The sequence below is a fragment of the Stegodyphus dumicola genome, chromosome 11 (assembly GCF_044657685.1).
Source record: "Stegodyphus dumicola isolate Sdum_Otavi_A_Nest chromosome 11, ASM4465768v1".
NCBI classification, from domain to species: domain Eukaryota; kingdom Metazoa; phylum Arthropoda; class Arachnida; order Araneae; family Eresidae; genus Stegodyphus; species Stegodyphus dumicola.
The window spans coordinates 108,323,716-108,348,988 of record NC_140778.1 but is presented as its reverse complement, the minus strand read 5'-3'; the positions used below and the strand labels follow the sequence as shown (position 1 = coordinate 108,348,988).

The 25,273-nt window shown below is 29.7% G+C and overlaps 2 protein-coding genes across 10 annotated transcripts in view; one reads left to right on the top strand and one right to left on the bottom strand.

Moving 5' to 3' along the window:
- Window positions 1-19,259, bottom strand: part of LOC118192464 (transient receptor potential cation channel subfamily M member 2-like) — a 137,403-nt gene extending 118,144 nt beyond the window's left edge. For 2 of the 4 annotated variants that reach the window (XM_085827073.1, XM_085827072.1), the window contains exons 1-5: window positions 18,982-19,259; window positions 17,056-17,235; window positions 11,194-11,406; window positions 5,283-5,469; window positions 2,862-3,045 (exon numbers count right to left, since the gene is read on the bottom strand). In XM_085827073.1, coding sequence (XP_085683199.1) covers window positions 2,862-3,045; window positions 5,283-5,469; window positions 11,194-11,406; window positions 17,056-17,235; window positions 18,982-19,068 — 851 coding nt within the window. In that variant the 5' untranslated portion in view covers window positions 19,069-19,259. The remainder of the gene's footprint in view (window positions 1-2,861; window positions 3,046-5,282; window positions 5,470-11,193; window positions 11,407-17,055; window positions 17,236-18,981) is intronic. The other 2 variants (XM_085827071.1, XM_085827074.1) reach the window with 2 other exon arrangements.
- Window positions 19,260-19,658: 399 nt separating this feature from the next.
- LOC118192466 (equilibrative nucleoside transporter 3-like) overlaps window positions 19,659-25,273 on the top strand; it is an 83,339-nt gene continuing 77,724 nt past the window's right edge. For 2 of the 6 annotated variants that reach the window (XM_085827066.1, XM_035363445.2), the window contains exon 1: window positions 19,667-20,112. In XM_085827066.1, the coding sequence (XP_085683192.1) occupies window positions 19,937-20,112 (176 nt within the window). In that variant the 5' untranslated portion in view covers window positions 19,667-19,936. Of the gene's footprint in view, window positions 20,113-25,273 lie in introns of all 6 variants that reach the window. The other 4 variants (XM_035363446.2, XM_085827069.1, XM_085827067.1 and 1 more) reach the window with 4 other exon arrangements.

Below are 25,273 nucleotides of genomic sequence, written 5' to 3'. Positions count from 1 at the left end.
GGAAATTATAGTAAAGGCTGAAATTATAAACAAATGGGTGATTTACAAAATTATATTTGAAGGATAATTTTCCTCCTATATTCAGTTTCTTTCTTCAACACATTTCTTTTTCATTTTAGAACTTTTTGATTTAATTAAGGATTTCTGTTATTCTAAAAAAACTAAATGTATTTAGAAACGTAAAGAAAAAGCTGCAAATTTTATTTCTTTAGTAATATGAACATTCAGAAAAAATATGAAATATATATGATAAGGGCGGTTACAGAGCTGGTGTGGCAGAATTTTTAGAATTTAATGACACAACGAGCAACAAAATCTAGAAATGGCAAAACTTTTACAATTTAGAGCAAACATTAAAAGCAGAATTTAGAAAGGCACTATGTAGCAGAATCTAGGATCCTCAAAGATTGCATCAAGTAAAAAAAATGCATAGTGCCAGCCCTGTGTATGATGCATCAAAACATATTAGAAGAATCTTTTTTAAATTGTCAGTTTTCAATTCCTTTTTTAACAAAAAGTTCCTTTTTATAATGCCTGTCCATGTGATAACATTAGAAGCATTCTTGATATTCATGCTTGTGTCTAGTGAAAAATAGAGAAAATAAAGAGAAGATAAATATGTTAAATTCATCGCAAACCTTCTGTAAAATACATCTACTACACGTTAATACCATGGAGACATTTTTCCTCTTGTCTCATTTTTATGGAATCTTCTAGAGTTGTGAGTCTATAAATCTTGCCTTCAAATCTTTCTAAACTTACCAAGCTACAATGTCTAAAATCTCAAAGAAAAATTATCCCTACCAGTTCTGTAACAGCAAGAAGTCGAAAATATTTTTTTGGGAAGGAGGCAACAGAGGGAAAAAGTGTAAAATTAATTTTATAGAGAAGACGGAAGCATATTTCAAGACAATTACATGGGAAAAACTCTTACCATGAAAAATTAAAAAGTAAACAATTTTAATTAGCTAATTTTGCTTTCACTGAGAATTGTATCATAAGTTGTACTTTATAGCATTATATCTTTTTTTCAGATTTAAAATATTGTATAATAATTTCCAAAATGAAACTTTATAATATGACAGCAAAAAATAAAAATGTTTTATTTTAATATTTTTTTAAATATAATTTCAATATATTACAATTATTTTGATAAAATTTATCAAAGTTACAAAGTTAAAAAAAGAATCATCGAAAAATTCCCAGATCTAAGAATTAAAAATTTTCTATAGAAACTTATCTTAAAATTGCCAAAATGTTGGTAAGTTGCCAAATTTAGAATCGTATAATAAATGAATTCACAACTCTGAAGGCGAAAAGTTGTTTAAGAGTTGTTCATTAGAAAAAATGGAATAATTTTGAAATGCTTATACTATTTCTTGCTTAGAAACTCGAGTATCCCATCATTTACATTAGAAATAGGAACAAGTTATAATTATAACCCATGAACCCATTCACCCATTAAAAAGATAACCATAAATGTCATTGAATTGCCAAAAATATTCCTCCAAAACGCTAATTCAAACTCAAAATGGTAGTCTTAAAAACAGACAGAAATTTCAGATGACCAAAATTAAAGACCTTCTGCTGGCTTTGGCCAAAATTAAGGACTTTTAAGGACCAAAAACCAATTTAAAAAAAACCCAAGGACTTTTAAGGACTCTTAGTGCGCATGCTGGAAGGTTAAAAAAAGAGGGTTGGATGACGATTCTTCACCACCATTATTTAGCAATGGGTTCCCTAATCTCCAGTCACCCTTTAAAAGGGGGAGTATATAAGCTATTTTCTCCCTCCTTTCTGCATGCCTTTGTGGTGTAATAGTGGCATACTCAGTGCGTATTCGAGAGGTCCAAGGCTCGCATCCTGGTGAAGGCGCTGCGATTTCTTTGATTTCGAAAAATTATAAAATGACTCTACAGTAGAACCCGACTAAAAGGTGGTGGATGATTATTCTTTACCACCAGGATTTGGTGACTAAATCCTCTAATCCGCAGTCGCCCTATAAAAGGAAGAGTATATAAGGTATTTTCTCCCTCCTTTCTGGACGAGAAGCTGTATGTGGACCATTAAAACAGGGAAAAAAAGAAATATTTATTAAGTAATGTATTTCAAACGAATTATTTTAATATTTAACTATTAAATCCAAACTGAACAGCATACTGGCATTTAAACAAGAAGATTTATAAAGTTCAACACTAGCGAGTCAACTGAAATCATAAGTGAGAGCTGGAATCATAGGTGACAAGGTTAGTATCAATATGAATATTGGTTGCTTCCAGTGCTGTTGATCTAACTATAGCAGAAATTTGACAGATTTACTTTTAGCAGTCTAGTGAATAATTTTTAGTTATCTTCTACACTATAGTTTCAAAGAAATCCTTAATAATTGAGAACATGACTACAAAAAGCAGATATTCGCAACAGGAGGCATATAGTGGCAAGTTATCACACTTTTTGGCTTCTAATACAGCTCTTGGTTCTAGTTAGTTACAAGTACTAAGTTAGTATGAACAAATGTGTATAGAAATGATGAAAGTATTTCATATTTTTTATATTTATATTATTTTTATTATTATTTTACTTTTACTATGACTTACTGTCACACAATAAGAAAACAAATGTTAGCATCAATTAGCAAAAGAACTGAAAATGACTACGAGACAAATCGCACAGCAGAGAATTTTGGCATCTTTCTGAAATGATATTTTAGATGGGAAGTAGAAAAATTTACAACTATCTAAAATTACTAGAAAAATATAAAATTTCATAAATATTCATTATTATTACTATACAACATTCTTCAGAAATATAAAGAGAGATCTTAATTAAAAACAAATAAGATTACTAAAGTCTAATTTCACCTTCTATGTACTTCATAGTAGGCATATGCAAGAATTTCTGCTAGACCCCCACTACCTCTCATAATAAGAACTGGAAGCTTGCGTTTTAAATGGGCTAATATAAAATGAATAGAATTTATATCTCCTTGAACAAGAATAGCAATTGTTGGTATAGGTGATGCTGGAACAGTTTGCTGAAGATCATCTGTAATGCAAGATTCCGAATATAAATTTTAATTATGTATAGTAATTATTATTACAATAAATAATACACAACAAAGAAAACTACAATTATGTAATAAAGTTATTATGTAATTTACAGTTTACATCTAATATAATTTTAAGAGATTCTCTTTTTCATTTTCCTCTAAAACCTTTAAAAAAGAATGATTTACTAATGAATTACTAATGTTTTACTAATGAATATCGATACATGTGCAGCAGATAACTTATTTGCATTTTACTTCAATAAAAGAAAGAAAAATCTTCTATCATTAAAAAATATTTATGCATATTGGTAAGATTAAAATAAACTAGATATTGCTTTAAAAAAATTAACCCATTTAACAGTTAACTGAAAATTTTCAATACATTCTGTTGATTTCGGATTACTTAATTATTTAAGATAATTATGTTTATTTAAAACAAATAACATAACATTTAGTGTCAAAGTATAAAAATGCATAATTTAAAGTCATTGAAAGTTTATAATATTCAAAAGAAGCTTGTAAGTGTTTTGAATAAATACACAGTTGGTTTTAAATATTTGCATCTGATCTCAGTTTTATAATTTTCAAAAATAAAATTATAATAAATTATTGACTAAATTTAAAACAAATAATAATTGAATTGAAATAAGTTTTAATCAATTCAATTTTCTGGTGTTACGTCTCTTCTATTTCTGACAGAAAGCACAGAAAGCTCATGTTTTAAGGGTTTGTTATTTCAACTGCAGTTCTTATTAAAATATCACAAGTATAAAATTAAACATGAATAAAAATAGTTTATCATAAAGCAATGAGTGTGATTGCAACAGAACAGTGACAAAATGAATAGTTATGCAACAGAACCTAGGCTGGCAGAAGAGTTTGGTCTTATCACTGGCAGAAACTGCTTTTAACCAGGTTAACCCCTTAACTGCCGCGGGCGTATATATACGCCTTGCTCAGCCGATGCGTTAACTGCCCCAGATGCGCAGCCAATGCGTTAACTTTGCAAATAATTTTAGGTGTAGCAGCGCAAAGCAAATGATAGCAGTTTGGAAAGACATATATATACGCCTGGGGCAGTTAACGCATCGGCTGAGCAAGGCGTATATATACGCCCACGGCAGTTAAGGGGTTAAATTAGCAGAAAATGGCAATAATTAGAAAAAAGTAACATTTTAAACACCATGTGAATTAATATTACTAATTAATAAAATATTTTAAATGCTTTGCTTTAAATTAGTAATATTTCATAAAACTATTTTTAAGGGGGGGAATACGTATATTTTAATTTGGAAAAAAAAAAAAAAAAAAAAAGGAAATTTGTCAAATTTCTATTATTCATAATCCTATTTCTGCAAAAAGATATGATTAAAATTTAATGTTAAAAGTAAATAAATAAAAAAATACAAATTTATCCTCATTAGTTTCCTCTGTTAAGAGTTTAAGTCTCTTAAGTGAACTTTTTTTTTCGTACACTTTAAAATACATTTCTTTCTCTACTACTTATAGAACTCAATTTTAAATTACTTAATGATTTTTGCGAGTTAGTGCCATTTTTATGGCAGAAATTAGTTCTTGCTGTCCCAATTTTATTATGATTTTGACATTTTTAACATAATTCCAGATGATTTTTAACATTTTCCAATGATTTGTACCAGTTTCCGATGATTTAAAAAACATTTTCAGAAACTTGCCACCCTGAACACAATATGATGTTTTACATATGAAGCTCAAATGAAGAATAATTTTATTTTTTATACACAAAAAATTTAGTTGTAAATAAAACAAGGAGTTTAAAACTCCTTGTCAATAATTTATTATGAAAATTCTAATGATTAAGTATAAACGTTTAATGAAGCCTCTAATTAGTGTTTAATGAACGTTTAATGACCTCTAATAAACGTTTAATGAAGCCTCTAATTAGCATTAGTCAGTGCTAGACACAGCAGTTAAAATGTAAAAATTTCATCTGGTAAAAAATAGCGAGCAGATTGTAAAGAAAGAAAAGCAGAACTATTTACTAACTATTTAACTAGTTACTAATAAACATTCACATTCTCAGAAAAGGTCATAAAGTGTTTTTACAACAATAGATTCATTATTTTATCTAATCATAGCCATACAGTGGCTTCAAAACTCAGAAACTAAATGTTAGAATTATATTGGCTTAATCATATTAAAATAATATGAGTTCAGATATTTTTTACTGCAAAACATGAATTAAATATGTTACCTTCATAAAGAGCATCTAAGAAGGTACTTCCTTGTAAAATTTCTTCTATTTTTAAAAGAAAGCGAGTAGTGTGTTCTATATCTATTATTTTATCACGAATTATGAGGAAATGAGAATGGTAAGGGTTAAGATTGAACTTCTGTTCTTCAAGATTATTGCCAGTATTCTGAACTTTAACACGTTTTTCCTAAAAAGGAACAAGAAAAATTATTTTCTAAGAGAATAACTATTTTTGCTAGTAAAATTTATTTTCAGAGGTATTATATGAGCTCATTTATTTCAAGTGTGTTATCATATGGGTTGCCCTTTTTTGTAAAAAGGAAATGTGAGTTTGACCATATGACAACATTTTTATAAATGTGTATAAAGGCATTAAGTGTGCATCCTCATTTTAACTAGTGCAATAAAATTAATGATAGCATAATTTATCATGCAATATAGTTTTGATTATGGTGGAAGAAAGCATTGACCCCAACTGAAATAAATTTGTCATAACATTGTTTCTAATTATACATAAAAGTAGTAAAGCCCTTTACAGACAAATAATCCTACATTAATGCTTCCTGTAGCTCTCAAAGATTAAGAATTTGAATACAAATTATAGTTTGTTTTCGCATAGACATGATGAAATATCATCTGAAAATTCTAATGATTTTCTTTTTCCATTTTTCTGGAAAACTTTTGTCCCAGATATAAACATTTAGGATGATAAACTCAGAGTCATAAAAAAAAGATTTAAAGCCACATAGTCCCAGTCATGTAAAACATTTATATCATGCAAATAATTCAGATAAAAAAATTTAAAATATAAATATAAACAAAATGAATTAGCTTTAATTCCAATTCCCCATTTACATACATAGCTTATTTTTTTTAATAAAGTGTTACTTTACACATTTGGGGCATATCTTTTTTTTGGGGGGGGGGGTATTTATCAAAATTTTTTCATCAACTGATTAATACTATGGAGTTTTCAATCACTTGTCAATCCTCTGTGTTTTCTTTGAGCAGTTAAAAGGGTTGACCCTAAAATTCATCTCTTAATTTCCCTGCCTTTCAGCAATTATCCATTACCAAATGGAACAATTTCTCTGACCGAACTTAATGAACAAACATAATTTTTAAACATGAATAACTAAATAACTTAATGAATTGAAAAAAATACAGTGCCATAACTAAGAATGTTATAAAAAAAATTCACCTTACTAATCGACTATGCAAATGAAAGAAATACATATACAAAAGGAAATATCTATCTGAACCATTAAAAAAACAGGGAATATTTTTAAAAGGAAATATCAAACCTTTAAAAAAAATGTCCATTCTGCAAAAAAAATCTATAACAATCCATCTTTCATGGTAAATATTACTCCTATGATACTTAAAAATAAACCAAGAAACTAAGAATACATTGGATTAAAAAAATGCTTAATTAATACAGTTACCGATTACAATATACAACCACATAGTGCAATGGCATTATTTATTATATTTCTAAAGTAAAGAGTAACAGAACAGTCACATTTCTAAAGAAAAGCATGAACAATAGCTAACTGACAGATTGGAGAAAAAGAAATGTGTATATATATATATATACAGTCAAAAGTCGTTAATTCGGACACCCATAATCCGGACCTCAAGGCTACAAACTTTCTGCGCATGCGTTGCGTTCACACATGCGCACAGGTGTTTACGATTGCGCATAAGACCTTTACGGCTGCGAATATGTGTGTGCGCATGCGCGTTTAATGTGTAACGGACGGTATAAGCAAAGCTAAAATTATCTAATTCAGTTAATGTTGCAGATTGCGTTGTTCCTTAATCTTCGAATTAGATCCGGCTTATTATTTTTTGCAGATTGTTAGAGAAATTTCATAAAAGTAAGCTTGAACTTTCGATTATGTCAAACAGAATTTCCGATATATATTTACTAATACGTAATTTGTATCTACAAAGCGAAAGTATCTTTTGAAATCCGAAATCTGTTTATCAATTTCACGCCGCAGAACGGAAGTTGATCTGTCAGCACTATCCCTATCTTCAGAGCAGATGTTTTTATTTTATTTGGCTTATAATTCCTTACTAAGTGTAGTATTTCATCTCGATGTACTTCGTCTTTGATATGATTTAAATCAAGTTCCTTGTCATTATAATTCGCTTCTGATAGTGAAGAAAGTGACCCAGAGGTTATTGAAAACGAAAACATTTCGATTGACAAATTAGTCGGTATTCTCAACACAGCAATTATAGGACTTGAACAGCGGAAATTTGTAACTAAACAAGAAATTATGTCTGTTTAAAGAATTAAAGAGAATGTATTATCACATAAAAAACGAAGCAACTTAAACAACTTATATTGAAAGAAATGTTTAATAAAGTAAACAAATAAATATTAAGCTTTTTCTTTTTGTAAATTTTGATACCCTTGAGATCATAATTGTTCTTTATTTCATAAATTACGGTTTCATATTTTTAATTTTATAATTTCTGCGTGCCATCTTACCAGATTTAAACTGATGATCTATAATCCGGAATCGCCGAAGTCCCGACGAGTCCGGATTAATGACTTTTGACTGTATATATATATATAATCGAAATAGAAATTGAAAAGCTAACAAGTAATGATACGTAAGACCTATTTGATCTTAAAAATTTTTGCGCAAAATGTTGCAATATTTTAAATATATGTGAGAAGCACAAAAAATCAGCTATACCAAGAAGCTTAGATTGAATAATAGATCTTCCAATGCAAATTAGATGTGTTACCCATTACACCACACGGATCACAAGTATGCAAGGAGGAGTGTGACAATTCCTTATAATTTCTACTAGTTAAAGAGTGACAGGGAAGAGAATGAGACCCAGTTGACCAAATCTAGGTGGTGATCAGATTTGAAATGGGCTAATTTTCTGGGGGGAGGAAGCGTACTAACTCTTCATCTGTTTTCTTTTATTTTCTTTTTAAGCAGAAATCTTTATTTATTGGATATCATTTAAAATATGCACTTTTAATATCTGAGAGAACTGATATACACAATTTTTCCCCACTTCCTTTTTTATTTCTTTAACATTTCAGGTGAATGGAACCCTGTTGTTCAGTTTTACCAGTTTTTCAGAAACAGCAAAATGTAACTTTGAGGATCAAAACAGAATTATATATATATTCATATATAACTATTCTGATACACATATGGAGTAACATAGTTTAATTAGCTTGGAGTTTTATTATATGCAGATAACATAGCTAAACTTTACACTTACATTTCTCACTCACTTCCCATTAAACTATGTTACTCCATATGTGGTACTTAGTAGTTTATTATAATGCATTATCAGATTTCAAACAATCACAGTAATTATTTCATCCATATCAGTGACGATGGTAAACTTCCATTTTCCTGCTGAAAAATTTTAGTATTTTATTAGTAGATACTTTTATCACATTTTTTCCTAATTTAATGATAAAATTTCCCATGCCATTCAAATGATGAAAATGCAAAATAATACACATTGAATTTCTACTAGTACAGCAAGGTTATTACATAGGATATATAGGTGCTCGTTAGGGAAGGAAAGGTCGATATAGCTTTCATCAGTGTCATTAATGTATTAGCTCACCCTTTGCATATGCAAAACACTTAAAAATCAGAAAACAATTTTGGAGAATGGATTGACTCAGCAGACCTTTACGTGATGCTAAATATCAATGAACAACTGATACTTCACAATTTGATCTACCTTTATCATCACCTGTATATCTATTTAAAGGGCTAACAGATGCTTGTATTTATGACAGCCACATAGGCTACCAAATAAGAATGTGATAAATAATTAAATCAAAACATTTCTGTTTCAGGAAAGACTATATGTTTTCAAAGTTTAGGAATTATATGAATATATGTGATTATTAGCAAATAATTATAGAATTCTTTAGGACAAATAAATTCAGACATTTTTTTAGGACAAATTAATTCAGTAGCTAACACTTTTGTGACACGGATATGTACTAGCAACTTGAATATATGCCCATTATTTTCTATAGCTATATAAGTTAAAATGATTTTATTATAGCTATATAAATTAAAATGATTAACAACTAGCTTTAGAGATCATTATAGTTTCAAAGAACTGGCTAATGAAGAATAAAAGTCTGATGCTTTGTAGGGTTTCCCTTAATTTGCATAATAAATTATTTTAAGTTTGACATCTTTCCTGAACTCCTCAACTTGCCCTTGCATTTCCTCAACAGGATGTAAATTTTAAGTTAAGTGAGTATTTAAATGGACGACTATCCAAGTTTATTCAGAGTGTGTTTTCACTAGCCAGCGCACATTTTGTTGCTATCTCGCTGTTATGCTAGTATGCCCCTTGTCCATTTGTGGATAATTGCCATATCTGCTAGGTTTTGTTGAGTCAGCCTAAGTTAGCCATAGTTTAGTGTGCTAATCCAGCACTATTCTAATTAGACTTTGAACTGATTTATATTCTACATTTAAGTTTCAGCACAAGTTTACAGTGTTACTGTAAAACCCGAAGATCACGCCTTTCTGTTATTAGTTGTACTTAATAAAAGGATTATTTTCACCCTTCTTCTGCGCTGGTATTTCATTCATGTCTGTGTGGCAGGTTCACTGTAGGTTCTTGGTTAGTTTATAAGAGACACCTTAAAAATTTTTTAAAAATTAAGATACATTTTCATGACATATACAAACCATCTTAGAGAGCTTTTAGTCAGAACATTTCTAGAATGAATATTTTTAGTTAAAGCAATGCAATTCAACATTGATTATCAAAACTGCACAGTATTCTTCGCACCTTCACTAATAACCTATATTATTTGCTATAATCATTAGAAATTAACATAGGATACAAAATTTGAATATTTTTGTATAGAGTTGATTATTGTTTCATAGTCTTCTCATAATTCCAAATTTTTGATAGCGCTAGAATAATATGAAAGGATTCATGATTATGTCTCTCACATATGAAAGATATAAGGCGTTATTAATGGAAAATTATAGATTATGAAGACTGCAGAACACAGGTATCATACATTTCACGTAAGCAATGGGAATAAATAATCAAGAACTATAAGTGTTATAGTTGAACATCAAGGTACTAAAGAACATTACAGTATTTATATTTATATATGCAAAGAGATTATAAAGAAAAAGTGCAGTAATCATAGAATTCGTTGAATTTTTAATGTTCTTTCTTAAAGATGCAGTGGTAGCATTTTATTTTCACATAACGATATAATAATAATAATAATAATAATAATAATAATAATAATAATAATAAATAAACAAGGTACATAATAATTATAATAAAGATATAATTACAAGTATCACAGCAGACATCCTTAATTATTCACTTCCATGATAGTTTTTGCATTTGTCTCTAGGGTAAAATAAAGGTACAGTGACAGTTATCACTACATAGCAAACATTCTTAAATATTCATTTCCAACCTAATTTTTGCAGTTTAGCTGATAGGCTAACAAGTTTAAAATGTTTTTAAATTAAAAACTAATTATTAGTTCTCATCAGGATTACAAATAAATATACTAAAATTTGATTAAATTTTGGGCTAAATGCAAAATTATTTAATACCAATCAAATTTTTTAACATTGCTTTTATTCAGGACAAAGCTATCAGAAATCACAGGAATGGCAAAAAGCAGCGAACTAGAAAATCACTTGCTATAGCTTTCCTAGTATTTTCATGATAGTTTAGTCCTTGACAGTATTGCCAATTTAAATTTTTTAATACAACCTAAATGAAAAATTTTAGAAGCCTATATACTTTAAAACTTAAAATACACTTCCCTTAAAAAAATGTATAAATTAATTACTTCTCATATAATAAACGTAATAATTTAAATAGAAAATTCGAAATTTAAAAGTAGTACCAGAACTTTGAATTTCTCTGCATATGTAAGACAATTTTCCTGGCAGATACCAATCAAAGGGAATTTTGAAACCTTAGACTTCATTGCAGATGGGCCACAGCATGCTTCAGAGAGACGAGCATTGAATTCTGCTTGAAATACATCACCGATCACTTTTGAAATACCAGTATTGAGTCCACTAGTAAAAATCCACATTGAAGTTGAATTTGAACCCTAATTTAATAAACAGATCATACTTTAGCTACATGTTATTGACTGATATGATGAAATTGCCTAATTTTCTGTTTTCACCAGTTAATAATTCATTAAAACAAATTTTTGGACTTTTTTTTAAGCATGTATTATATCTGCATTATTAAGGTCAATAATTATTTATAAATAAATTACCTTTTCTTTCTTATGAATTTTTTATAAAATTATACAATTATTTTGAATTTTCTACAGTCTGTAAACCTATAAAAATGTTTTAGTCATTAAATTAAATAAAAATTTTAAAATCCAAAACATAAATCAATATTTCAAAAATTTTTTTTTTTAATACTTCAAGAATCTGCTTTTTCACAGAAGAAATGGTGAGTTTAACACTTTGTCTCAAAAGATTCCCAGTCTATAAGTATTTTATCCGAGTGCTAAATTACACACACATGAATTCCATCATCAATGGTAGATGATGGAAATTCATCACTTCTGTGTCTGGCTAGTAAATGGTGCTATCACCAAAATTTAACATTAAACTTACACAGCAGATTACAAAAGATCTGTAAAGATTCATTCTTCTGATAATTTTTTCTGTTGCTGTGATGAATCTTGTTTGGCTGACATCAGAATAAGCCCACGAAATTCACTGCTGCAAGAAGTATAGGATTGTGTCTGTCGCCTTGGGCATCATAGAGGTATAACCATTCTTAATTTTCTTAATCTCAATAGCAGATTGCATATTTTCATAATGATAGTAAAATATAATTTTAAGAATTATGCATACTCTGCATTTTATTATACATTTAGAATACAACAACATGAAAGAAATATATTATTTACTAATTTTAAATGATAACAACAGATCCTGGAGATATAAATTTTTATATGGCATTAAAAGCCTTATATATTCATTTAAAATTGGCTAGAGATGAGTAGGTTAATCATATTATAGTGTGGTTGAGGAATTTATAGCAGTAGAGGTACAGGTAATAAAATAATCAATTCTCACTTTGAAAAATTTTAATAGAATTTGCACACATCACAACATAATCAGTTATTTTAGATAACTATTCACATATAAAGGAAAATTTTACATTTTAGAGCAAACAGTTTCTCTCAATCAAAATCTCAAAACTACCCATGCCAAAATTTCAGAGAATATTATTTCATATTTCAATTTATTAATTTGCTAAAAACTTAATTCCTATTAACTATTCAGTTTTAAATTTAGAGATTAAAAAAAAAAAAAAAAAAGGCTGGGCAATCATGTTTGATATTACACAAATTAATTAAATGCTCTTCTCGGGAAAATGCCCCTTTTGCCCGATACAAGTTTCAGTCAAAAACGGTATAATTACAACTGTACTGATGAATGTGGCATCAGTTTGATTGTGAGCAGTTTTTTTAATTTAATTTAACCAATTAATGATATGAGTTTTACACTGTACACCTACAGTAGTGTTCAGTTTTGTTGAATGAAAGAAAATATCAACTCTAATGAAATTTTGATACTCTGCTGTTACTGGGACCAAATTTAGAAATGTAAGTATGTATGGCTATATATGTTCATATATGCATATATGTATATATATGTATGTATGTATACACATAGATACACACACACGTGCATACATGCAATCATATTTTAATCCTGTTCTGATAACAGAAGAATACTGAAATTTGTTTTAATTCCTGAAATCATAATTTGGTACTGCTGGCTCAACCGTTCCGAAAGATTTCAAACAAGATTACATCTTTATAACTTTCTGAAACATACATGACAAAATTTTTCTCAGACTGTCATGTTTTACATCTAATGGAAGACATAAGCAAAGCAAGTTCTGCTACATTCAGACACTAATATGAAAAGTGTGCATCATGCATTTTATATTCACTTTTTCTCTTCAGTAATTACTCAATAAAAAAAAGTATGTCTCACATGGAATATTTAAAATTTTCTTGCAGATTCTGAAAAATGACTCAGTTTAAGAAGGAGTAAACTCATGACACACAATATGGAGCCATTACATACATATTTGAATGTAGGAAACGAAAAGTGGTACCCTTGCTGTGATTTGAACTTCAGATCCTCCAGTTACTCACATCTACAACCACTTACTCTATGACAGCAGGCAGTGGGAAAGGCAAAAATTCCTCATATTCTCCCTTAGTAAAAGGTAACTAGGAAGAAGGGAATGAGACCTACTCATCTCTGGACCTTTTGACAGCTATCAATTACAGTATGAAAGCATGCAGTGGGAAAGGAGAAATTTGTTTTTAACCTCATAGCATCATTTGAGCCTCTTGGCTGATCTAAATGGTACAAATCTATTTTCTAAGACCTAATTGACTGAGATTTTGTTTCTGTTTACACAGAGTTGTAGCTAGGCTTTTCAGCGCCCAGGGACAACTGAAGATTTCGTGCCCCCTACTCCTTGCCAAGGATGGAAAACATTTAATTCTAAAATGTCGTAACATCAGTTTGGCGCCCGGAGACAGATGCCCCCCTCTAGCTACGCCCCTGTGTTTACAGATAATTCAATATAAATGGTGGTACAATTTAACTCTGCTTTCTGTAACATATTTTTAAATCTGAAAGCACAAACCTTCTTCATTAGCTGCAGATAGTTCTATGTAACCAATTTCTAGTGCAGACCAAAATTCTAGGAATTGAACTTCGCAACTTATGAAGCAATGAGCTCTATGTAAATCATTATGATCATGTAAGTAAAGTATGGCCACCAACTGTGAGATTTAGAATCTCTTAATCAGACAATTTAGGATCTGTGATGTCAGGTATTTTTCTGCCTGCAAGAATGTGAATTGATGCATATTCAATTCTTATACAGGAACATAACTAAGGGGAAGCAAGGAAGGACATCAGTCCCTGGGTGCAGCATTCAAGGGGTGCCAAATTGATATTATGAAATGTTTTGCATTCTTGGTAAACAGGAGGGGGGGCAAAATTTTCAACTGTGCCTGGAGGCTGAAAACCCTAGCTACAGTCCTGTTCTTATTTTTCTCAATTAAGAACATTGAATGAGAATTTCTGGAGCTAAGGGTCCTATTCACAGCACTTTTAATGACAGTGTTAAATGAGATTTAATTGATCATATGATGGTTCTGATGTCAGAAGTAATAAAATTTCCTATTTTGGTAGTTTCATCACCCAGTTATTAAATATAATCTTTAATTTTAACAATAGACTGCTAAGTTTATGGGCACATTTGGAGTTATCTTTAAGTAAAATAATGGCTGTTCTTACAAACAAAATAGCAAAAGTATTTGTATTTAAGGCAAGGTTAGACAGCATATTGCAGAAAGTTTCATGCCGATCTCGTAGAAAAAAAAAAAAAAAAGTTCTGCACTTTCTTTCAGCTCATGAACATTTCCAAGGGAAATGGAAAAGAGTAGTCTGCTTCATTTAAGTTCATTAAAAGAGTAGTCTGCTTCATTCAAAAGAGTAGTCTAGCTACATTTTTAAATAATCTGAATGGGCAGAAGACATCAATAATGGAGAAAACTGTATGAATCAATGGAACCAACAAGGTACTGTTCAGCTTGGTGGTATTCAGTATTTACAAGGCAGATGTTCAAGAGGTCCAGATTAGTCGCCTCATATGTCTTCATCTTTTCTGTCTGATGAATGTATTAAAATCCCTTTAGAAGGAAAATATGATATTTATTACTGTCATGCTGTTTTTGCAATTTCCCAGCATAATTCCTATCCATTTTCCACTACACACATCCAGTTTCTAAAATATGGCTGTTTCTACATTCCAAAAATTTTCTTTCAGTTCAATTCTAATGCTTTATTGGAATATTTCCCAATTCAAGGCATTTGAGAATACATTCAGAGTATGAAGTACTATTTGACAATCTTCCTCTTTTAATTTTTGAAAAAACATACTCATACACTTAAAATTAAATAAAAAAAGCAACCTTGGCGTAAATATTGAAAAAAACTGTACTTATTTTGAAGGTAAGCTTCCATAAGTCTTTCAATAGCAGAGGCAAACATATTTTATTCCTGAAGATATGGAAATCTGAAATGGTTACAATATAGGTTATTTGAATATTGCAAAGCACAGGGGGGTTATTTTCCTAAGAGGAGGAATTCGTGGAGGACTTTGAAGGAAAGTTGGCTCATATTCATTTTAAACACCAGAAAATCACAGAAACTAATCGCAGTGCTAGCTTGTTTACTCGAGTTCAAACTCAAGACAAACGAACATTATTCAGCCATCTTGAAACACTCGACCTCTGGTATCTGAAATAGAATCATTTTTTAAATTTAAAAATCCAATTGAGTGCAGATTGTCTTAAAAAAATGTAACTCATTGCTTAAATTTTTTAGATAATTTTATCAGAAATAAAAAAAGAAATTATCTAAGAAGCTAATGATGTTAATTCTGAAGGGTTAATAATTTAGCCTTTTAATGCAATGGTTAATTTTCATGTGGAAATACAAGGAAGACAATGGCAATATTTATACGTCATACTGACAAGTTTCCTTGGTTAGAGTAGAGAGAAGGGTACCCCTTGTATTATCGCGAAGTTGTTGTTTCATTTATCGCCAAGTGGTGGTTTATTTATGGTTGCCTGAGTAGTTCAATGTTATGCAAACCCTATTATGGAGTAATCGGTTGCATGGTTGCGGTGAATTTGTAAGGGCTTATCACATGTGTTGGTTAGGAAGTACATTACTTGTTTTCTGGTTAGGATGGTAAAATGGCTAAATGTGGTAAGATTGATTTGAAGTTTTTGTACCATTTGGAAAGAAAGGGGGAAAAGAGCTTTACTTGTCTGTTGTGTAAATGAAGGTTTACTTACTAGCCATTATTAAATGTCCTGTTTTTAAGAAGGAAATACATATGGTCGGACAATACGGTGCTACGGAGGATATTTTTTACTCTTATTTTGTGAATTTATGTAGCAACACAAGTATACAGATTCTAGTTCAGATAATTTTAGGAAGTTTTTGGATGCTGTTAAGGAATTTTGTTTCGCTGAAGGCGTATCAATTCGCAAATAACGTAAGCGGATATTTGCTTTGTGTAGTGCAAAAATGAATTTCCTTTTTTATGGTATTTCATTGTTTGATTTAAAATGTAGTTTATTGAGATTATATTGGCTGCTCTTTTGACTTTTTAAGTGAATATAGTTTGATGTGTACAGGGGCAAAGTCAAGGGAGTGCACAAAGCCTAGTTTGTGCAATTCTCTGATTTTTTTTAAGTGAAAATAGGTTGATGTGTACATGGATAAAGTCAAGGGAGAGCGCAATGCCGTTTTTGTGTAATTCTGGGATGTTTTTTGAAGTGAAAATAGGTCGATGTGTACATGGATACAGAGTTTGTGCAATTCTTTGTCTTGTTATTTTGGCTTTGTGTAGCAGCGATCCATTTTTCCTGGTTTTTTTTTAGCAGTGATTTCATTAAACACAAGCCAAAATAACAAGTAAAAAAATTGCACAAACTCGGTATCCATGTACAGCCAAAAATACACAATTTTTGCCAAGGGGTACCCGTAAATATACTTTTACCGTTTCCTCTTTTAATATTGAAACAAGCAATCATATTTCATTAATTATCATCTTTATAATGTCCATCAGCCTTGCATTCCCAGCTGTAGGTTAACAAATAAATATGTAACAGAAATATCACCTTAATTAAACCTTTAACAAAACTTTCTTGTTCTTCGAAGTTAGTCCAGTCTTTTAATGGAGCATTATCAGACAAAATAACCAGCATTATCTTTGGAACTGGGAGATCCCATACTTTGATCATTATATTTAATATTTCTGCCACAGGGTCAAACTTAGATGAATGAACAAATGGTACTTCCTGATTTGAAAAGAGAGGGGAAAAAAAAAAAAAAAAAAGAAAATTAAAACCTTTTGCAAGTTTTATGAAGAATACAATATAACTGCTAGAACCTATCCCAAGATTAAATAGAATTAAAAAAATTAGTAAATAAAATCATTAACAATTTATTAATAAAATTATAAAATAATCCACATATTCACGAGAATTGATATGATATATAAATATGAAATATCTGTATCATTATGTAGTATTATAGTTGCCTATTCATAATTTTTGGTACTCTTCTGTTATCAGAATTGGATTCAGAATGTGTGTACACACACATACATACATACATCTATATAATACACGCATACACGTACACATTTCTGAATATGGTTCTGATAATAGAAGAGCACTCAATTCCGTAATAAAAACTATTAGCTTGTATAATAAACTACTGCAGAGAACCACATGTATGCAAACATTGCCAAAATAAGCAAGAACAGCTGGTAATCCCATAAATGCACTTCTTCAGAGATAGCAACCATTTTTTTTACATATCCTTTGCTTTCTTTCATTGCTGTTTCTAATTTGCACATCACACTCATCATTCATCAGTGTTTTGTTCACACATGTAATATATTTTTCACTTATTTATTATCTGGTTTCCACATCATCTTTTTTAAAAGTAACATTACTGAAAAGCGATCTTCACAAAGAAAATTTAACACATCACTTATAGAAAGAGTTTTTTTCAGTGTGAAATTAAATACAATTGCCAAGATCCCTTCACAGAAATTTTAAATGTGATTAAAAATGGTTTTGCTGTAGGATAATATGTCTCCAGCAACTTTCTTAATGGTGTCTTTTTATTTATTTATTTGTGGCACGAGAAAGAGGGTTAAAGGCTCTTTTCAGGGCTAAACAAATCTAATAAAAAGAAAATAAAGTAGTACTATATATAAGTTTCCTAGCATTTTAAAATCTTTTTTAATAATAGAATTAATTAGAAATCAATTTAAACAATTAACATTTACTTTATGCTAATTTTTACTTTTATGCACTTATAACATTCTTTTTTCTGCTAATTTTAATTTATAGACTCGTACTGTATTTAACCAGCTAATTTTTATTTCCATATATTTAATATCATGTTTTTTTCCCACTAGCTTTAATTTATATGTACAAATATCATGCTCAACACGCTGAACTTTATTTGCACATGTTTAATAGCATTCTTTACCACCTACAGCTTTAATTCGCATACACTAAATAGCATGTATTAATAAGCTAAATTTGACTTCTGAATGCTTCACATATTTTTTAACCTACTTTTATGATTAATATGTTTACTTTTTTCTGCATACCAATAACTCATTTAACTATATATAAATTTACGCTACATATTCTTAATGTCATAATTTTGATTCATACACATAACATGCTTAACAACAAAAATTTGCCCTATATAAACTTAATACCATGTATTTTCTGCAAGACCTTATGTTTAAAACTATTGCCGATTAGCTGTTGGCGAGCTTTAGGGGAAAAAATGCACTGTGGCAAGGGTAATGAAATCTTTAGGTTGAAATTAGCATTTACTAATAGCAAATTAAATTCTGACAATGGTGAAAATACTATAATTGTAAATTAATTCTTGTTCAGTTCGAATTTGACCTTCGACCTCTTCATCTATTAATAATAACAGTTAATCAATATTTTCATGAATTATTTGAAGAAAACTACAGCATATTAAAAATATGTTATAAAATAACATCTAACCTGAGCTTGTATAGAAATATGGCCATGAAATACTTCGGCTATACTTAGAGAACCTTTCGTTGCACTATCAGAAAAATCCGACTGCATCTTGAAACAAAAACTAAATATTTAAATTCATCTCCAAAATGTCATACGATATATTAGGAATACGAAACTAACCATCAATACCTAGTTGAAACAGCTAACTAATTTCATTAACTATGAAATTTACATACGCAATAATGGAAAAGAAAACTGAAAAAATGGCTTTTATTTCATTACAATCGAGCATAAAACTTAAAAAGCGCGCGGTATTAATCTGAATGCCTTCTTCTTGGAATAATAAATCTTTTTTCAATGACGCACTTTATTTTACTTTTTCAGTCGTTTTATTAAATAATGTAATTACACATAAATAAGAAATTGCATATATTTTAGATAGAATCAAAGTAAATACAATAGGAAACGAAAAAAGGATAAAATTAATATAAAAATTAAATATTCATTCAGTTGAAAATAAAATATAGAATAAATCATCATATTTTAAAAATTAATGTACCAGAAATCAGTAAAATGTAGAAATATCTAATATTACTTTATAGAAATCAGTAAAACATAGAAATACCTATCCAAGTTATATATTTCGCAAGGCTCAGTGTCTGCTTATTCAGCTTTTGTGCAACTCAACTTATAGTTTTGATTTTAGTTGTTGTCAGAGGCGTTTATTGACTTTAGAGTGTGATGACATTTAAACTACAGATTTATTTGATGTGGGGCCCGTTTAATTTCGTGCATTTGTTACATAAACGGTATTCTTCTCAGCATGTTTTTATCTTATCTGCTGTATCTTGTGCAAGTAGTAAAACATAATCTTTGTTTGAATAGTTTGATTCATTAATGAATTAATCAAGTCATCTCATATGTAGAAAGGAAGATGCATTTTCCATTCTTTCTTTTAAGCATCCTATAATTAAGTATGTCCAGTATTCAGTTCGACTATTCTACTCTTTCGACATCAATCAGTCGAAGTGAGCTCAGCGCTATCATCGGTCGTCACATTGTGGAGAGTAGTTATGATATTAACGAAGAAACAAGCTCCGAAAGATCCAGTAGTTCGGGAGATGTGTATGTGCAACCATCTCCTCCGGATAGGTATGTTAACAATGACAGTGTTATGAAAAACGAAATGCATTCAAACAAAATATATTAACATATATGCAGTGACTCCTGTTTGTTTTCGGACACTTGTATTTTTCAGTTTTATTTACAAATATTAATAATTAAATATTGGCGAAATGACTGTATTCTCTTTCACATGTACATTTAAAAATCGTTTTTTAGAATCTGCTTATTTTAAAAAAGGGGTATTCAAAAATTTTTTGGTAGAGAAATTACGCTTTTCGTGCGCTTTGACATAGATTCAACTAATTTTTTTGTGTAAAGATTATTTCATTCCCCCCCCCCCCATTTCTCAATAAGAATTGCTTTTAGTAGAGCGTTTGAAAAATTATCATCTTTCCTTATTCTTTTCTGCAACTAACTGCATATGTTTGACAGGATTTAAGTCTGAAGAACTTGGAGACGTCTGATAACTTCAGTACAATTGTATAAAAATCACAAGCAAACATTTAGGCTTTTATGTTTAGGTTTCTTATCATGCGAGAATTTGAACATATTTTACATTCCAAGTTTTCATGTAGCTTTCAGGCTTTCATTGAAAATATTTATATATTTACACTGATCCATATTATTTTCTATAAAAACTAAATTTCCCCTCCCACAGACCAAAGTAACATCACCAAACCATTTTACCTACACCCATATGCTGACCAGTTGGCAAATAGGTTTTCTGGATTCAGCTCTTAATTTGAGTTTCATTACACAGTAATTCTTTGATCAGACCTGAATACATTAAATCTTACCTCATCTGCAAATATAACAGTATTTTAGTGTCATAAATGTTTGCTTACCATAGATTTATTAATTCCAAGCGTATATTCCTTGTTGGCAAATAATTTCTTCATGCTGATCATCCAATATAACAATGTGCTGTAATGACCTCTAACAGTTACAGAGGTAAATATTATTTCAAACTGTTGTTCTAAATTATCTGCAAATTTTACAGATTTAATTTTTGGGTCTTGTTTGGTTTTTCATAGGTTAAATCTCTAATTAAATGGTGTTAGGTTAAATGTGGTACAGACTTGCAGGTATTTTCTGCAGGTCTATGCAATTTCAGTCATTTTATAACATCAAAGATAGCTGAATGCTTTACATCAGGGATTGTTTGGGTATTTTTACCATCTTTAAAATAAGAAATAATAAATCTTGTAACAGAACTTTTCGTAGATTTGTAGCATCCTGCCATGTGCATTCCAGATATAGAATAGATATTATATTGTGTTAAACAAGTAATAATTTCCAAACATGGAAGTTTGAAATAATTCTTGTGGTGTATTTTCATTTAAAAAACAATAAAATGAAATAATAATAATCACAAACACAAAGCATTTCAACAAAATTTTCGAGTGCTTCAATTATTATGCAAGTTACTGATTAAAGTTTTTTCCATAAATTATTTTATTGCAAGAAATGTTGTAATGATCTTTATTTTATAATAAGGAAGGCTTAAAATAGAGGAAAAATAAAATAGTATTAGAAACAAATTTGAAACATGTTCAAAATGTATGCAAATAAATTAAAAAATGCAAGTGTCTGAAAACAAATATAATGGGTTCATTTCTTGGGATACAAATCTGTAGATGAAATGTCACAGAAAACATCATTTAATTTTTAAAAATTTTTATGGAATGGTTATTTACACTGTTTTGTTAAAATTTCATTTTTTTCTGCTATGTTCTATCTGAGTATATTTAAACTTAAAAAAATATTTATATCAATATTATGCAGTAATTGTGTACACCATTTTTTTTTCTACATTGCCATATCTGAATATGACTTTTGGATCTGATTTTAACCCTCTCACAGCATGCTTTTTTTTTTTTTTATCAAAATAGGTTCAAAAATTGCATTTTTTTTATTGCATATTTCAAATTTAGGTAAAATCCTAGTATATGGTGCAGCCTTGGCGCGATTTTGAAAATTAGCTCCAACAACAAACATGATCCAAAGAACGTCTATATATATACTATACACTATATACATAGTTAGTATATACTATAGTGTATATACATTGTATATACACTATGTACATAGTATATACTATGTATAACTATATATATTCTTTGAATGACCCGTTTACGTTACTCGTCATCGTGTATGTCCCGTTTTTACTGCTCATCATAAAGTCGCCAAAAGTAGCCAAATCCCGTGTGCACCGGATACTAGGATTAAACCCAAATTTACATATATTTTAGAGTATATATACAAAATTTTTTGTGAAAGAGATCTTTTTCAATGTAGAATTAGGTCATAAAAAAAGGTTGTCAGAATACTGAAATTGAAGAATAATGATATAAAAGGAAAATTTTGAAAATTAATATTGGTTAAATTATAGGTTGATCTTTACATTATGGTAACTTGGCAATTTTTTGGCGAAAATTTGGCGACCAACTCTCCTACAGCAACCCTCTATTTTTTTTTCCCGCCGCCATTTTGTCTTTACTTCGTAAAGACATGTTTATTTTCTTTTTCTCTACTGAACACTTCTTCCAGCAATCTACTAGCCGAATTACACTTATGCTAAAAATTTTATCTAACGAAACTGCTTAATCATGACAAATATTCACTGCAAAATTGGGAAAAAGTGCACAATACCATACTCCTTATGCGTTTTTCAAAATAACACATACACATAAACCATGTACACATCGACTTATTTTTACTTAAAAAAACATCCCAGAATTACACAAAAATGGCATTGCGCACACTCTTCACTATATCCATGTACACTGCTTTTTTCTCATAAATTAGAAAAATTTCACGAAAATACATGACAATTTTCTGAATCTTTAAACCCGGTAAAAAAAACATATATGAAATTACCTGATCGCGAAAAAGTATATAACCTTTCCAAATATGAACATTTCCACATATAAAATAAATAAAATATCCAAAAATTTTTACCTCTAAATCATCTATTACATTATAAACGTCACTAACGAATTCATACCGCAAGCATTACAAATACTTAGTGTCAAATATTTAAATTATTTCCATGCATGTTTACTTCAACTAAAACGTATACAAAAATCCTACAAACATAAAATTCACAAAATACAGTCAAAAGTCGTTAATACGGACTCGTTGGGACTTCGTCGATTCCGGATTATCGATTTTTCCGGATTATAGATCATCAGTTTAAATCTCGTAAGATGGCATGCAGAAATTCTAAAATTAAAAATATGAAACTGTAATTTATGAAATAAAGAACAATTATGATCTAAAGGGTATCAAAATTTGCAAAAAGAAAAAGCTTAATATTTATTTGTTTACTTTATTAAACATTTCTTTCAATTTAAGTTGTTTAAGTTGCTTCGTTTCATGTGATAATACTTTCTCTTTAATTCTATTAAACAGACATAATTTCTTGTTTAGTTACAAAGTTACGCTGTTCAAGTCCTATAATTGCTGTGTCGAGAACACCGACTAATTTGTCAATCGAAATTTTTTCATTTTCACTAACCTCTGTCACTTTCTTCGCTATCGGAAGCGAATTATAATGACGAGGAATTTGTTTTAAATCATATCAAAGACAGCGCACATCGAGATGAAATACTAATTTGGTAAGGAATTATAAGCCAAATAAAATAAAAATATCTGCCCTGAAGATAAGGATAGTGTTGACAGATCAACTTCCAATTCATTACGCCGGGCGGCGTTCCCCCGCCGAGCAGCGTGAAATTGATAAACAGATTTCGGATTTCAAAACATATTTTCGCTTTAGATCCTTTACATATTAACAAATATATATGGGAAATTCTTTTTGATATAATCGAAAGTTTAAGCTTACTTTTATAAAATTGCATTACAGTCTGCAAAAAATAATAAGCCGGATCCAATTCGAAAATTAAGGAACAACGCAATCATCAACATTAACTGAAATAATTTTAGCTTGTATGTCCATTATACATAAAACGCGCACGCGAAAACGTATTCTGCACTTGCGCACGCTCATATGCGCAGTCGTAAAAGGTCTTACGCGCATGCGTAAACACCTATGCGCATGTGTCAAGGTGGCGCATGCGCAGAAAGTTTTTAGTTTTGAGGTCCGGATTATAGAACATTCCGAATTATGGGTGTCCGAATTAACGACTTTTGACTGTAACTATCATTTAATTAATATATCAAATATGAACATTTCCACGTATAAAATAAATAAAATATCCAAAAACTTTTACCTCTAAATTATCTATTATATTATAAACGTCACCAACGAATTCATACCGCAAACATTACAAATACTTAGTGTCAAATATTTAAATTATTTCCATGCACGTTTACTTCAACTAAAACGTATACCAAATTCCTACAAACATAAAATTCACAAAATAACTATCATTTAATTAAAATATAATTAAATTCAAAAACACCATTTAAAATATAAATAAGCGCATACATTAAATTAATTAAAATTAGCTTACAATCCTAATTATTTTAAACTAAATCATTGCTAATAACAATTTTCCCAATAATACCAAATTACTTTACTTCCACCTTACATTTAGAACAATGCATAAAAATAATATCCTCAAATAATTAAAAATACTAACTTACCTAATCTTCTTCAGAATCTTGATTACATGTCCGATAAACTTTTCTTATTTCTGTTTCAGGATCTTTAAAATCATAATTCTAGTTCACAGCAAGGTACCAGGTAAAATAAATAACTTAATAAAACATCTTTACTTCTATCTCGCACAACCTTAAAGAAACACTTATTACTACCCCTTTCAATCCCACTAAATACCCATTTTGAATTCACTTTAGTTAGGGCCATGGGATCCAAAAATTAACGAACACTGTTTCACACAACACAGAATAAAGCCAAATACAAAATTTCCAGATTTTTTCCCAATTCCCCCCTTTTTCCGATTAAAGAACCGTAATTTGTCCATTAATATCACATGACATATCCCATGATCTCTCATTTCCATCACACAAAATAATGCGTAATCGGAACTGAGTACTGCTCATATTATTACCAAAGTCCCAGGTAGTAACCTTTATCGCCTCCAAAATGTCGCTAAACTTCCAGTTACCATATTCTAAAGATCAGCCAAATTATGATTTATTTTATAAAATACAAAGGTAAAACATATATACTAATGAAAATATTTGCATAATCTAATAG